Here is a 14995-nt window from a genome sequence, read left to right on the forward strand (position 1 = left end):
ATATGGCTGGAGATAGTGTTGCTGCCGAAGAGATCACCGGAGAATTTGATACTTTCTAAATCGCGAAATATTTCTACAACTCGTGTCTATGCATGCGTGCCCAATGTGGGTTGCATTCGAGTTAATTCGAACAAGTTATGGGTTTGTTGGATCTTGTAATGCTACCATCTATGGCTTTCTTCAAAGGAAGCAGACTTGTACTCCCCAGCAAGCAACTGCCCTCACTGAATTATTCCTAGTAACCTTTCACCATTTTTCAATGAAGTTCTCATCTGTATTGTCTTTACTGTTAGTTAGCATATGCCTAAAACAACCTCAAGCTAAATTTAAAAGCCGATAGATAAATAAGAGCCATTGAGTAATTGTGCAATTCATAATCAGAATAGTCGATTATTCATTTCAATAATCAATAGATTATTCGACTGTCAAAATAGTCGTTAGTTGCAGCCCCTGTTTGACATCTGAGATTATTACCAGATGCAATCAGGAGGAATGAACAGTGTGTACTTGACTTAGAGGCAGGTCAGTGCCTGGAAACTGCCATCGTTTTTAGTCGCTGAATGAGAAGATTATTTGGGGTAGTCTTGGGCCTGCTAATACTAAAACTTGCCTGGCATGGCCACCCATGGCAGAATGAGGCAATACACAGGAAATGTAGAGGAATTGTGACACAGTGTGGAAGGGCTGTCCTGAGTGATGCAATATCCTTTTCAGTGCTAATAGCAACCAGAAGGCCCCAATGAAAACAATGATGGTGCCTCCCTACCATCGAGTAAGAGAGCGGTGATGGTGCTTTGCTACCAGTGAATAACAGTAGTGTCTATTGATGAAAAAGGTGTTTCCTAATCACACATTCACAACAACAGAGAATCTGACAGATCGCTCTCATCACATTCGTGAGAGTAACATCAGATGCCACTCCTGATATTACCAGTGGTTTTAACAACAGCGTGCATCTTTATAGACTGTTAGTCATATGAACACATTACTGTATCTCGCTGCTTTTATTGATCAGTGCCAGAAAATGATGATATTACGCGAAGCTTGGCACAGAGGTGTCTGCCACGTCAACTGTTCTGAACGCCGCATTTCCCCCTTTGCTTCGCATTGCCCTTCCTCGGCCACATCTCGAGATCTCCTGATTGGCTCTCCGCACCAAGCAGGTTTTCCAGGAGGACTGCCAGCGGGACCATTTCAACCAGCGACGGGCCAGAAGGGAGACTGATGGGGTCCAGAGCGCCGCGCCTTTGGACCGGTGCCGGGCGCTTCTCGTTATCCTCTCCCCTTAGATTTCATTGTCCTTTCAGACTTCAAGGAGATTTCCACTTATTGATTCTCTGATCTGTTGCAGCATTTTGAGATAATAGTGGTGAATTTGTGTCCTCTGTACAATGGCCTTTGCCAGTGTACACTGCGTCCTGCTGCAGTCACTTCTCTGTGTTCCTGTTGGATACTGCCAGTTGGTTTCAGCTAATAGGGAGACGGGTGTTGCGTGCATGGGCTTATATACTCATTAACTTGATGGTGGCAGATAAGCGGTGGTAGGTAATCTGACCAGAGTCTGACTGCCCGGTAACCGGCCAGATTCAGAGATTAGGCTATCCGTCTTGTGTGCCATGTGGCTGATAACCTTTTTAAGCCCTGTAGACTGCATGTGTGGCCAGACTATGCAAGGCCCTGATTGGCAACTGAATCTGCAGTGATTTAAAAGCTGATTATAAAGAGCCACAACTTTGTAAACATAGCCCTGGTTTACTGTCAGAAACATCAAAAGTAATTTGCAACTATTCACAGTTGTTATTATGATATTCATTCCTTGGGTAAGTAAATTCCTAAGTGTTGTGGTATTCATCATTAATGGGTATAAAGTGAATGGCAAGTGTAAATAAATTGAGAAAAAAAGCAAAACAAGGATTAGTATCTAAGACAATACACAGTAATGCTCATATACATTTACATATGCACACACATGCACACACATTAAATGCTGAAAAGAAGCAAGTTGTGATGATATACTGCCCTGTAGCCTAACCTAGTGAAATGTCATAACTTCAGATACTTTGACCTCTGTGACCTCATGACCCCTTCCTGCACCAACCATAGACTTGTCAGCCTGTGACTACTTTTAAATCACAGATGGTCGTACATACACTGCTGAGTCCTCTTCAGTTATGTGAGCTGTGGGAGATTTACACTCTGTGTGTGTGTTGATAATGAATACAGTGATCTATCAGGTTTACTGGAGAGGGTGTGTCACAGAGCGGGGCAAGGACCAGCACTGGACCCCAGAATAGCCCGGCATGTCTGAGGGGCAAGAAGGCTAAAAGCGTGTCGAAAATGGAGAAGACCCGTCTCCATTCCCCCAGCGCCCCTGGAGTGAGCTATTTATAGACTGTGGACTCAGTGGAATCCGGTTTTCCTCAGCAGAGAAACATGTACACACAACAACTGCAGTTGCAGTGCCATATTTGTGTACAATGCATGGGAATGTCAAACGATGATGGCAGGGGGTTGTTTTTGGAATTGTTTTATACTGTCTGTTTTTCATTGCCCGACAGGCAGACAGGTATTTTACTGGTTGGGTTTACAATTAGAAGGGAACCCATTGAATGCAATATGAGTAACCTTGGTGCAGTAACCAGGGTAGAGCTTCAGAATCTGGTCAGATTGTTTGTTTTTTGACTTGCATTCTAATTAAAGGCGACCAAAATCAGGAATAGATGTAATAAATGGATTTCAAGCAATGAATCATTCGTAGATGATGAGGACATTTAGGCCTGTAATGTAGATGAATGATGAGTGCAATGCTTAGAGCAGCATACTGTAATGTTGCTGAAGCAGATTTAATTTATTTCACAGCGGGCCCTGACTGAGAAATCAGATGCAATTTAGGACATCACTGAGTAACCTGAGAGCCAGCCTGATGTGGGGGTGGAGCACCTCTTTTATGTTCAGTGATAAACAGATTGCCTTCCTCTTGAAATTGTGCGAAAGTTTGATTGATATGAAAACAGAAGGCATCGTTTTTTTCATTCATTCCAAACAGAGAAAGTCAGATATTATGTAAGAAGAAAGAATAAGTGTTGATTCATGAAAAAACAAACTGCAATCCACCTTGAGTCCACTTGGACTTGCACAAGAACAAAAGCTTATGTCAAAACAGGCCAGGCATCCAGATGTAGTAATCGCACCAAGAACGTTGCACTTTATTCTGGATTTAATCAGATTAATAGCATAAAAGGCGTCAAACAAAGTTTTTCTTGAGTAAGTTAATCTGGTGGCTCAGAGCCGCCGTGTGCATGGTTTTACTCACAAGCCCATACGCCTGCTTGGCCACTGCACCGACTGTCTACGGCTCTGTGTTTGGATTCTTTCTTGGAGACTTTGGCCACCGATCTAGGGATCTTATTCAGTTTGGGAACTGATCCACGGTCCCTGCTTTTTCAGGATTCTGGTAGTGCTTATCAGTCAAAATGTTACTTTCCTGTTGATGGACAGTACTTATTTATTTGTTTTTTTACTCAGTGGTTTGTCCTCTCAGGTCATTGAAAGTTTTGTCAACCCTCCAGTTCAGTTGGTGTGAAAGATACAAACATGTGGAGGAGGGACTTTTTTAACATTATAGACAGTGTGAGTGCAGTTAAATTCTCTTCTGGTGAAACGGCCTCCCGGCAGTTGTCCCCTCTCGAAGAGTACCTGCAGATTCTTCTTCAAATGAAGATGACGAGCGCTGTGAGTTATCGCACACCCAGTGATTTTCCATGCTAGTTTGGCTATAAAGGCGTGTATACAAACATGGTGAAACGGGTCATTGGTTGTGCACCTTATTTACTTAACTTTGCCTTCTCAGTCAAACAGCTAATGCTATCTGAGGAAATTGTATGCAGTGCATCTATGTGTATGTGTGTGTGTGTGTGTGTGTAAGTCAATGTGTGCACTGTTATCTTGATGGAGTGTAAAGAAGTGTTGTCAGTACTGGTTTCCTCTCATTATCTTCCAGCAAAGAGAGGCTTAAGTCACACACTGACAGACAGGACTGACATTCTGTGGAGAGTTTCAGAGCCTCTTTCAGGTTCCGCATCCCAGTGTTTGAAGAGAGGGAAGGTCCTCTTCTCTGTGGGGAAAGGGAAAGTGAATTTTGAGCGAGCCGATGGCCTCGGCGTACAAAGGACACTGGTGATGTCACTTTAAGATGAACGTGTAGAGGAAAGAGGGTCAGGTGCGAACCAGGTGGGTTCGGCACAGTGCACACAGTGATTGACTTTAGGGTGGACAGGGAAAGCACGCGAACAGCTCGAGAGGAAGTGTTCCTTTCATCCTGCACGGGCCCCTGCTGTTGAAATGTTTCAAGAGAAATACAGATGCTTCTGCTGTTTTTTTATCTTGTGTCTCTCCCAAACGGGGCTGAATAAGTAAGCTCATAAATTCAAAAGCCTTTAACTGTCAAAAGGAAGCTGTTTGGAAGCCTTTCTTTGTAGAATCATTTCGAGGCGCATAATTATCCTGTTGTGTAAAGCCATTGTTTACTGGGGCACTTGAGTTCAGGGAGGCTGCGCATATCACAAATGCAAATGTTTGTGGTGAAACCGTGACCCTCTGGGGCTCTTTGTCCCAGCATTCCTTTCGGGGAGCCCTCCTTCTCCAGCCCAGGGGTTAAAGATCTCTCTGAAGTCACATTGTTCTCGTCCGCCGGCAGACAAAGGGGCTGTGTGCTGGTTATGGGGTCAGCATTTCTCACAAATATTTTTCTTTATGGCAAAACGCCTACAATGGGACATGGTTTAGAGGCCTTGAGACCCAGGGAAAATCCCATAGACTGTACAGAGCACAGGCTGGATCATTTCTGAGTTCAGAGTGTGCAGAGAGAAAAAGGGTAGAGGTCTTTAGATGTCAAGGAGTTTGGTTGGTAATTTGCAAAAGTGATGTTCATTCTTTTTTTAGATGGGGCAGGACAACACTGGTTCTGCCATTAGCCTAGTTTTCAGCAATGGAACTTTTACAAAGCCCTCATTAGCAAATCTTACTACTAACGATTGTACCGCAATTTTTGTTTTGTTGATGGCACAATTTCAATGAAGACCTGCTGCAACATAAATGTAACTAAAAGAGGAGCTCATTGCAGATTTTAGTTGAAGTTCTTAGAGCTTATTGAAATTCCCCCAGTCTAAATTGCTAATTTCCCACCATCTAGAAATAAACCAGTAGTAGGCTAGTAATGTCTTTATTGGCCTTTTAACACCCTCTGCGTTACATTACAGTTTCTCATCTAATTGTCTTGGTAATTGTCTGTTGATCTTTGCTAACACTGAGGGTATTCTTGTTTATAAAGCGGTTGCTTTGTACCTCTCCAGACAACTGGATGTTTGGGTTGTAAATAAATCAGCTGTGGTTTAGCCTGGTCTTCCTGCTTTCTCTCCCCTTCAATTCACCATCTCATCCATGGAAGCCTTCTGTGCAAGAAAGTCCCTGTGTGTCATTCAGGATATCAGCATCCATATGGAAGCTCACTGTGTGCGTTGTCACCCCAGGGCACACGCAACTCCTTACTCTCCATATATTCCTTATGGAAATCCTGCTTTGAGGAAAGTGGACTCTTCTTGATTGGAATATGCCTTTTTTTACTGTATAACATCTGAAAACGGTTGCAGTTATATTCCATTGAGGGATGCAGTAAAGACCTACCACAATTGACTGTCTAATAAAGCTAGACGCTGTCTCAAATTACCAAAGTGTATTTGTTGAGACTTTGGGAAGTGTTAACTGATATTTTGCAGCCATTTCCTCCACTGTGTATCTTAGGAGGGTGAAATTCATGAATAGCTTACTGTGAAGCATCCCTCTTGTGCGATTGCATTGTCAGGCCTAGGGACCGGGGTTATGCATGTTCACCCACAATCCAGCAAAGTCAATTTGCACTTCCTTCTGCTGTGAATCTTCTCACTTCCTTCTTGGCTGTCTTTTTTTTCTCAGTTGATGCCGTTATCTTAAAGTTTCTTCTCAAATGCTTCTGCAACCATTTTGACGATCCATCAGCTTCGATCCAACGGTGCCTTCTCATGTTGATGAAGGCAGGTTTTAACGTCCAAATGAGGCACAGAGGAAAATGGCTAAAGTAGCTGTCCAAACAGAGTGGCTCATCGAGTGTGATTTTGAAAAGAGCATACCTGAGCTTGAGCTAATGGAACATCTACGGCTATAGCTGGAAGCGTGTCAGTAAATCCTCTTATGCTGAAGAGTGAGCGATAATCACTTACTCTGTGCATTACACCAGAGATATGATTATTTAGACACATGATTCTCATGGTTCCCGAGTTGTAAAATGTGGGTATATAAATGTTGTCGTCAGTTGAATGGTTACAGCTTTACTACATACCACAATCATATTGTTTGATACTGTTTTATATTTGACCAAAAGGCTCCAAAAGCCCTTGAAAATGTGTACCTATTGTACCGTTTTAGTTATATAAATAAAATGTTTTCTTCAGTTCAGCTAGTCTGGGCCTATTCTGTTTTCAGCTTCAGTGCCCTGTGCATTTGTTTGTTAGCAGGATTAGGCCTTTCTGTTTCTTAGCTTTCTGCTTCACATTTAGTCCTGTTCTCACTAAGTATAAAAATGACCTTGACTCTTGACAAGACACATTACAGTTTGCAGCACAGTACTCAAAAAGTATCCAGTGCTTCGAAGTGATGATATTTTCTGTGTACTTCCAAGGTCTTCCCTGATTAATCATAACTTAACCGATTAATCATGTGTATCCTGACTCAGAGTGTCCTCTTTAGAAGTTGTTCTGTTTTTTCTTATAACTCTGGAGCCTTAAAAGGAGTCAGTCATGGCAGTGTTTGGCCTGACCTGGAGTTAACATTGTGTGGGCGAGAGGAGTGAGGATGGGCTGGCAGGCAGGTACGATGAGGGGTCGGCCTGTAGAGCTCTCACTGACCAAACGAGAATCTAATGGGATGGGACAGTGAAGCAAATCCCAACCAGGAAATAGGAGTGGGGAGGGGGAGGAAATGTGACAGGGGCTGTGTTTTTTCTTTTCATAAAATGGGAGTGGGCTTTTCTTCCCTTTGACCCTGCTTTCCTGGTGTGAACAAATGGGCTATGATGGGTTTCATCAAACAGCCTGGTTTTACCCAAAGCCTCTGAGCTGAAGAGCGGTGTTACCGTGGTGATGAGTGGTTTCCATGCTTGTAGAATCGTGGCAGGATAGGAAGTGGAAGGGCAGTGCTGTGCAAGCCTGTGGCCTTGGGCGCGCAAAGGACACTCATGATGTCACCTCAGGATGAACGTGTGCAGGAAACAGGGTAAAGGAGGTTCATGTACACGTCGAGTTTTCACAGAGTGAAGCTGAAAAAAAGCTAGGTACTAAACTAATGGCGAATATCAGACTAGAGGCACATGCTGAGGGAGAGACTGTGTACCTGCCAAGGTATCCCATAATTCCTGTTAATTCCTTGTGTCACTGACATCAGCACCTTACAAGAATGAGGAAGTGTAGGCTTGAGGCAACTTGCTGGTTGGTGACAGGTAAAAGTTGATATGGGCAACCATAGTCGAGGACAATCATGTAGTGCTCTGATGTTAATGCAAAAAATTAGCCTCTCTACATGTACAGGTTCAGCTAGCTGTCTTCCTGCCTGTAACTCTTTGTATTCTGTCTCCGTGCCAAACTAGCTAGCCAACTGTAATGTGGACAGCATTGGGTGCACTGATATTTAGCCTAAGAGAGCTGTCAGGTAAGCTATGAACACCCCTCCATTTACGCTCAGAATGCAAACACTGGGACTAATGTGAAACCTGAGGGGACTGGAAGCATTCAAATTCCAGTCCTCATTTGGAAGGATTGGCAAACGAAACCTGTCAGCTCCCACGCTGTTGGCATTGGACATGATATTGATATTTATTCCATAGAGCCATCTCCTAACATGCACGCATGTGTATGCGGGGTGGACAGCCAATGCTGAGTGTTTTACAAATACAGTTGTCTCTCCATGCACATTTTAAGCTTTCGGTACAACATTAGTCACAAGCAAAAAGGTGTTCAGTTAGGCCAAATTGTCAACAGAATTCTTTTTTAAAACCAAAGAATGTGAAAAATACTTCTACTTGCTGAACAAAAATAACCGTTCACAAGATTGCCTTTGAGGTGAGCATTCAACATTGTTGACTAGTCTTGTGTGTTTGTGGCTCATTTTCGCCGTTAGATTTTTTTATATGATTGCAATTGGATTATGTTCATTAGACTCAGGGGCTTCTCTTTATTTATTGTGGAACTTCATGTGATTTTCTTCAAATATCAAAGTGAATAAACCTGACATTGGAGTTATTCGTCTTTGGAAAATAGAAAAGGTTTTTGTTTGAGGAATGTATATGTAATTTCAATTTATATTGAACAGGTAAACATCATGCAGCAGACCATGGAAATATCTCCAAGCTTGACAATGAAAGTTAAGATTTTTGAAAAGTATGTGTATTTTCATGGGTAAAAGTTGGTGATATATGGATAACACAAAATGGCTTGTTGTCCTAGCTTTAGACACTGATTTAGGCTAAGGAATGTGAAACCCAACAACTTACCACCTTTTTTCACTCTGAAGTGATATATCATAGGAGACTAGAATTCATACACCATGTGCGAAAGGCATATATTATCAGAGTAGATTTGTGGTTTTGTGGGCCTTGGTGAAATGTTGTGATGTGTGATGATGCTGAGTTGCTGAGTCTTCAGATGGGTTCTTTTTCATCCTCCTTTCTTCTGCAAGCCAGGCCTGCAGCCTTTTACCATACAAAACTTGGCTCTCTAGAGAGAGTTGAAATGGCAAGGGAACGGTTTGCGTGAGGAGTGTTTGCTACACTGAGTTTAGACTCAGTCTTCTGCAGTCTCCTGTGCTACGGCTGACACATGCTCACATTGGTAGGTAGCTCAGACAGAACTGTAGCGCAGATTAAGGACAGATGTAGATTGCTGGTTTTGTATTAGTAATAGCTGAAAAGTAAACAGGAAACAGGGTGAGAATTTGCATACATCTGCATTCCTCAAAAATGGATCAGCATGAAGAGACTAGCCTGTCAGACAGAGCAGCTAAGGAACAGAATTACAAAGACTGATTACAGTACAGCAAAAAGGTCCTCTTGGTTTTATATCTAGTTGTTCTGTTTACTGTGGTGTTGATTAAGCCTATTTGCTAGCATGCATGACTTATTTGTGTGTTATTTGTACTGATTCACTTAAATTGCAAGTGTATAAATGTGTTTAATTTATGCAAACAGCATAACATACTTATTGAATCTTTGTACATTCTGAAATTCTTCGTGCAGTGCACATTCCATTTGCTTCACTGTTCATCGTTAATGTGTTGATTTTTAAAGCATTTTATTAAGACGTGCAGTCACCAACATTCATACTGTAGCTAATCGGATGTGGCACGAAACAACAAGTGCAATATTGTTTGCTCTGCCCCAGATAGTTTTGAAATTCACAGGAAAGGGGGTCAGGGGGGAGAGCTGCTTGGAGTGGGGCCTCCCGTTAGCAGGGAGTACTTGTCCGCTCAAAACAAAGAGAGCATGGGGCTTCAAGTTGAGAGATGCATGCTCTTCAGCCATTTTTAAAGGGAATCGTGAAATGAAAACACGCCTGTTCGTCTGCACAGCCAGCACCTCCTTGTTAATCGGCGGACCATAATATGCAAGCTGTCGTCTCCAATAATTCACACATGTATACATCTGCTGCATTCTTGTCATGCATGTTAATTAGGCTAATTAAAAGGTACTTTTAGAAGAGGGCTGGGGTGTATTTCAGTACAGTTCCCTCTAAACCCCTGAGCTGCAAATGCTTGTAAACTATTTGGCTTACACTTTCAGTTCCAAACTACCTGCAGTTTTACCCCAGTGTACAGGTTATTTCAAATAGTGTACTTATAAGTACACTTATAAGTACACTATTTAAAATATACACCTGCATATACATGTGCAGTTTTACCGCAGCGTATATGTTTTATATTTTATATATATTTTAAGTAGTGTACTTATAAGACCCATATCTAATATATCAGGCCCAGTGGCCCACACCAGCAGGTCTTGCCATTTTGGTGTGTTCTCATCTCTCCCTCTATTTCTCTCTCTCTGTCTTTCCTGCTTGTTTGCATGGGCATATCCTCACCACTGCACTGTGTTTTGGTGCAGGGCTCTGTACTGTGTTTCGGGAGCAGTAGAGCGGGCGTGACGGAAATGGATGTGCGTGCTGGGTCTGCCCCTCCTCCCAGGGTCGTCTCCTCCCAGTCAAACACTTAGTCATATGGGGCAGGGCTCGGCGGGGGGTCTGGTCCTCACCCAGCCCTCCATGCCCCTGCTCTCTCACTGGTGACTGGGCGTGGTGGTAGCGTGGGAGGGGGAGCACCCCATTGCTGATGAAAAAGATAGTAAAAGCCAGTATCTGACATTCATAAGGGGTGGGGAGTGAGAGTGGGCAGATTTTTAATGTGCCATCTGATAATGAGATCTCTCGTGTGGCCCTGCTCCAGCTCTTTTAATGAACTAAACGCGCTAAGAAGATTTGTGGACTTTAATTGGCAGAAAGTCTATTGATGGGCTTGTCCTTTCGGAAAATGGAGGGTAGCAAATCTGCTGCATAGAGATACAAAGAAAGAGAAAGAGAGAGCACTATGGCACCAGCTTAGTCACTGATGGGAAAGCAGTGACTGGCCAGATAAAATACTTTTTTATTGTGAGTTCTCTCCTACCATTACACAATGTGCATTAGTGTGTGCATTAGGGCTGTGCGATATGACCAAAATCTCATATCCCGATATAGGTCATTTCATATCCCGATAACGATACATATCACAATATAGCACATTTTCTGTAAATTCAATGAATAAATACTGTAGTTTATATAAAATTATCACATTAAAAAAATCTAGCTAATTTTAGCTCTGAGGAAACAGCGAGTTAACATTACAAAAATATAGCAAATGCTAACTGAAAACTATGAGAAGCTTAATAATGCTAATGAAAACATAACAAACCATGTAACGTACTAAAGGGTTAAGCATGTAACAAAATATAAAATATTAATGTAGAAAATATAAAAAGGTAAATAGAAAACACTTTTCAACTACAGTTCTGTGTCACGTTCACTTTCGTCCATGTTTGTGTTGCCTTCATGCACATTTTCTGCCTGCATTCGTGCCGTGTGGAAGAACGCAAAGCGTCGTCCAAATGACGAAAAATATTACTGTAAAGTGTGTGATTTGCGACACAACGATATTAACGATAGAGCATAATATGAAATGATAGACGTTTTTCTATCGTCACACGATATATATCGTCATATCACACAGCCCTAGTGTGCGTTAGTTAAAGCACAGAGGGCTGAATGTAGCTTCCTCAACAGAGGGAAAACCTGACATCTACACACAGAAGAATGAGTTGGAGTGCAATTGATTTTGCTTTGATCCACCAGTCTTCATGGGCTGAGGTTTTATTGTATTCATTCTCCATGTGGCTGATATTGTGCGGTGAATGTAGTTAGATGGGCATTGACTGCATTTCAGTCATGCTTAGGTGTACAGGTCACCTTAGTGTCCCTCAAAATGCCAGTTTGCTTCTCATAATACTTTTTGGGCTTACATCTGAAAGCTCATTAACTATCCCATCTCAAGTGATTATCATCCTCCTACTGTAGGCACAGTAGCAGCTCTTATTTGATGTGTGGCAAATCACCCTATTTCCATTTTCTACAAAATTGCACCAGTTTGTCGAAGACACGTTTCAGGTTCACAAACTGCCTCCCTGTCTTATACTTTTTCCCCACTTAAGACATGAGTGTCCGTAGTTTCCTAGGCTGTTTTAAATGTGCAATTATGAAATCTCCGCTGAGTGAAATGTCTAATTGCCCAATCTGTGAAGAGTGTCATAGGCCATTCCATAAAGAAGCAATGCTTTGCTTATTTAAAGTTTGAATGCTTGATAAGGGGAACCGTTTTGGTTAGAGGTGACTGTGCACTAAAGCAGGCTAATGGCTGCTCGCTGTGGCTGGCTAGAGCAAAGGAGCTTCCTCCCAGCATGTTGGCTACTTTGAGTACTGGGCTACACCAGCACACTTTCAGCCACCTTTCAATGCTCCTGTGTAGCATTTCACCATACAGTTTACTGAAGCAGTGGGTCATACTGTTCTGGAGGTCGCTGTGGGTAAGAGTGTCTGCTAAATGAATGCAATGTAATGTACTGTTAAATGCTGTGCAGAAATTATGCCCCATAGTATTCAATGCAAGCATAAGGGATACATACATACCACCTGCTCTTACTTTATAAGTCGCACTGGATGAGAAAGTCTGCTAAATGACTAAATGTGAAATGTGAAAATGTTAACAGGGCTTATAATCACATATTGTCTCTTCTGTTATGTGTTGTCATTTGTAAGGGTACTGAATATTAATATTTCTGACACTGGGATGTGAATGGAAATCTGAGTAGTTGAGTAACTAAGCTAGGATGGTGTGCAGAACTGTCTGGAGTTATATACTCAGGATGGCCAGTGGATCTGCACTTTTGTCTCACGAGACTCTGTTCAGCTCATTTGTCTGTCTGATCTGGTTTGTTCATGGTTGTTATTTTTGGGGAGTTGGTTGCCCTTGGGACGCTCTGAGGGGGAGAGACCTTAGAAGGTCAAAGAAAAAACGTGAATTTTCAGTATTGTCTGTGTGAAAATAAGCTGCTGATCTTTTCAAAGACTATTATGTTTGAAGTAGGGAGCTGAACTTTAGCTGTTAGTAATTAACCACATCCTTAACATTTGAAATGGGTTGGCCTAATACATTTACAGTTGTCATTTATGTGCGTCCTTGTTGTGCGTTATTTCCAGCGCTTGGGAGACTGGACTTCTATTAATAGTTTGCAGCCCACTGTGCTTTTTACAGAATGAGACATTGGGAAACCCCAAAACAATCCAAAGGATCTTTTTTGTTTCGTGACGCAATTATGTGATTTGGGGTATGTTTCTGACGCTATCATTGATTGTCATCTCTTTCACTTGTGGTATAGATCTGTGACAGTTTGAGTGATCTGCAGTTTGGCCCTGTCTCTGCTGGTGACTGATGCAGGTGACACTGCAGTATGTTAATGGCTGCCTTTGCATTCTAGCAGCGTCTCAGTATGAAGAGTGCTGGCAAGAGCAGATTTGCTCAGACACAGCTCCACTCTGCTACCCACTTCCTGTGTCTTTAGCCTCATTTTGTCAAGGTTATCGTGTTTCCTCATCGCACACACACTAGCTTTTTTCCTGCAGCCACCTTCAGTGAACATCTCAAGTACAGGCGAGGAGCAGGTTTCTTACTCACATAGAAAGATGTCAGATTGATGACTTTCAGTTGGAGAAGATTAAAGAGATGGTCGAGGAAAGAATGGGAAACTGTTGGAACCACACCAAGGTGAATTGTTATCATGTTTTTCATTAACGTGTGCCCTGCAGGCAGGTTTTATTAAACGAGAATGTTACTAGCTACAGAGTTAGAAGATGATGTGTAAAACAAATAGTAGGCATCATGCTGGAGACAGCTGTCACTAAGAGAGCAATGACTGCTGTTCAGTGGGACTGCACAGCTGGTCAGAGGAAAGAGTTAAGAGGAAATGGCATTATTTTTAGAGTACTATATTTGCCACCTACTTGAGGGAATCACATTGTGGTAGATGTCTTGGGGAGGCAGAGTTCATGTCTCTTATATGACCATGTTTCATCCTGTTTTTGAGCCACTGTGACGTACTCATCTTGTATTAAAGCAAAGTACTTTCCATTTACTGTTGAGGTCACCGTTGTGATAACACACGGCAGTGATGCTTCTAGAAACAACACCTGTTCCTCACACTTTGTAGAACATGTGCAACAGAAGTACTATGAGGAAGGGACAAAACATCAATATTTCATACTTTGCCGCTAAAGCTTTAAAGGGCTTTCTCTCTGCACAATGCTGCTATGATTTTATTAGGTGAAACTGTGGAGCAGCTCCGTTAAGTTATTAATAATTTATGCTGTTGCCGTGGGGGTTGTGAAGGAAGGTTCTGTGAAAAATAATGGCGAAACAAATATTTTCGGTACAAAGCCGGCGCTAGCAGGTTTTGTGTTCAGCTTTTTTTGTTACAGAAAACAGGTGCATCCATGGGAGTTAACGGTGTTGGCATAGTGTTTAAGGCCTTGTGCTAATGTGTGCTGATTCAAAGCCCAGAGGGGTCACTGCTGTTGTGCCCTTTGGATAAGGCACATGAGTTAGCCCTGGAGGAATCCAGCTGAGCTAAAGGATAATCTTTTGTTGCAGACTGAAGACCTGCCTCTTCAGGCAGCGTGATCTTTTGTCCCCCTTATATGCAATTATATACATGGAAGTATACTTTAGAGTTTTATGTAACTGGGTGGGTGGAGGTTCACATGCATGTGTGTGGCATGTGTTAGCATTATATGTGGAATAGTGTAGTTGTACACATTGCTTTGCACTTACATGTCAATCTAGGCAGACATTTGTGATCTCAGCACAATGTTTGGCACCGATGTTTGTTCATGTGTGGTTAATGGTATCCTGTTTGTCCCACTTTTCATGCCACTTGAGGCAATGCAGACATTAAATGTGCCTATTAGACATTGTTGTAAAGAGTAAAATGTTCTCTCTGTGTCTGCAATTTGGCCATTTGGTCAGATGGCAGAACATTCTGTATCAAACAGAATCATGTAAATAAGTTATACCTTCCTGAAACATAAAACCACATTAACTTTCAACAAAGTGTTCTCAGTCTCTGTTCTGTTTTGGCTGTAATTTCATTTTCTGAGCATTTTTCTTCAATGTTGTTAATGTTTGCAAATTAGTCCAAAACCTGGTTTACTAAAAATGGTGTATTATGTTGACCTCAGTAAGAGGTGGCTAATTGTTTATTGTGAAAATGCTGCCCTCCAAATGTGGAAAATATCACGGTGAACAGCACAATAAAGACTGAGGAGGGGAGTTCACA

At 42.1% G+C, this 14995-nt stretch overlaps 1 protein-coding gene across 6 annotated transcripts in view; it reads left to right on the forward strand.

The window, feature by feature from the left end:
- Positions 1-14995, forward strand: part of LOC118778003 (formin-binding protein 1) — an 87176-nt gene that overhangs the window by 15151 nt on the left and 57030 nt on the right. Inside the window, exon 1 of one of the 6 annotated variants that reach the window (XM_036529297.1) lies at positions 13288-13428. The exons of the other annotated variants lie outside the window; for them this stretch is intronic. Within the exon in view, the coding sequence (XP_036385190.1) occupies positions 13387-13428 (42 nt within the window). The 5' untranslated portion in view covers positions 13288-13386. Of the gene's footprint in view, positions 1-13287; positions 13429-14995 lie in introns of those variants that run through there. 6 annotated transcript variants of the gene reach the window in all.

Source organism: Megalops cyprinoides, chromosome 5 (assembly GCF_013368585.1).
Source record: "Megalops cyprinoides isolate fMegCyp1 chromosome 5, fMegCyp1.pri, whole genome shotgun sequence".
Lineage (NCBI taxonomy): Eukaryota > Metazoa > Chordata > Actinopteri > Elopiformes > Megalopidae > Megalops > Megalops cyprinoides.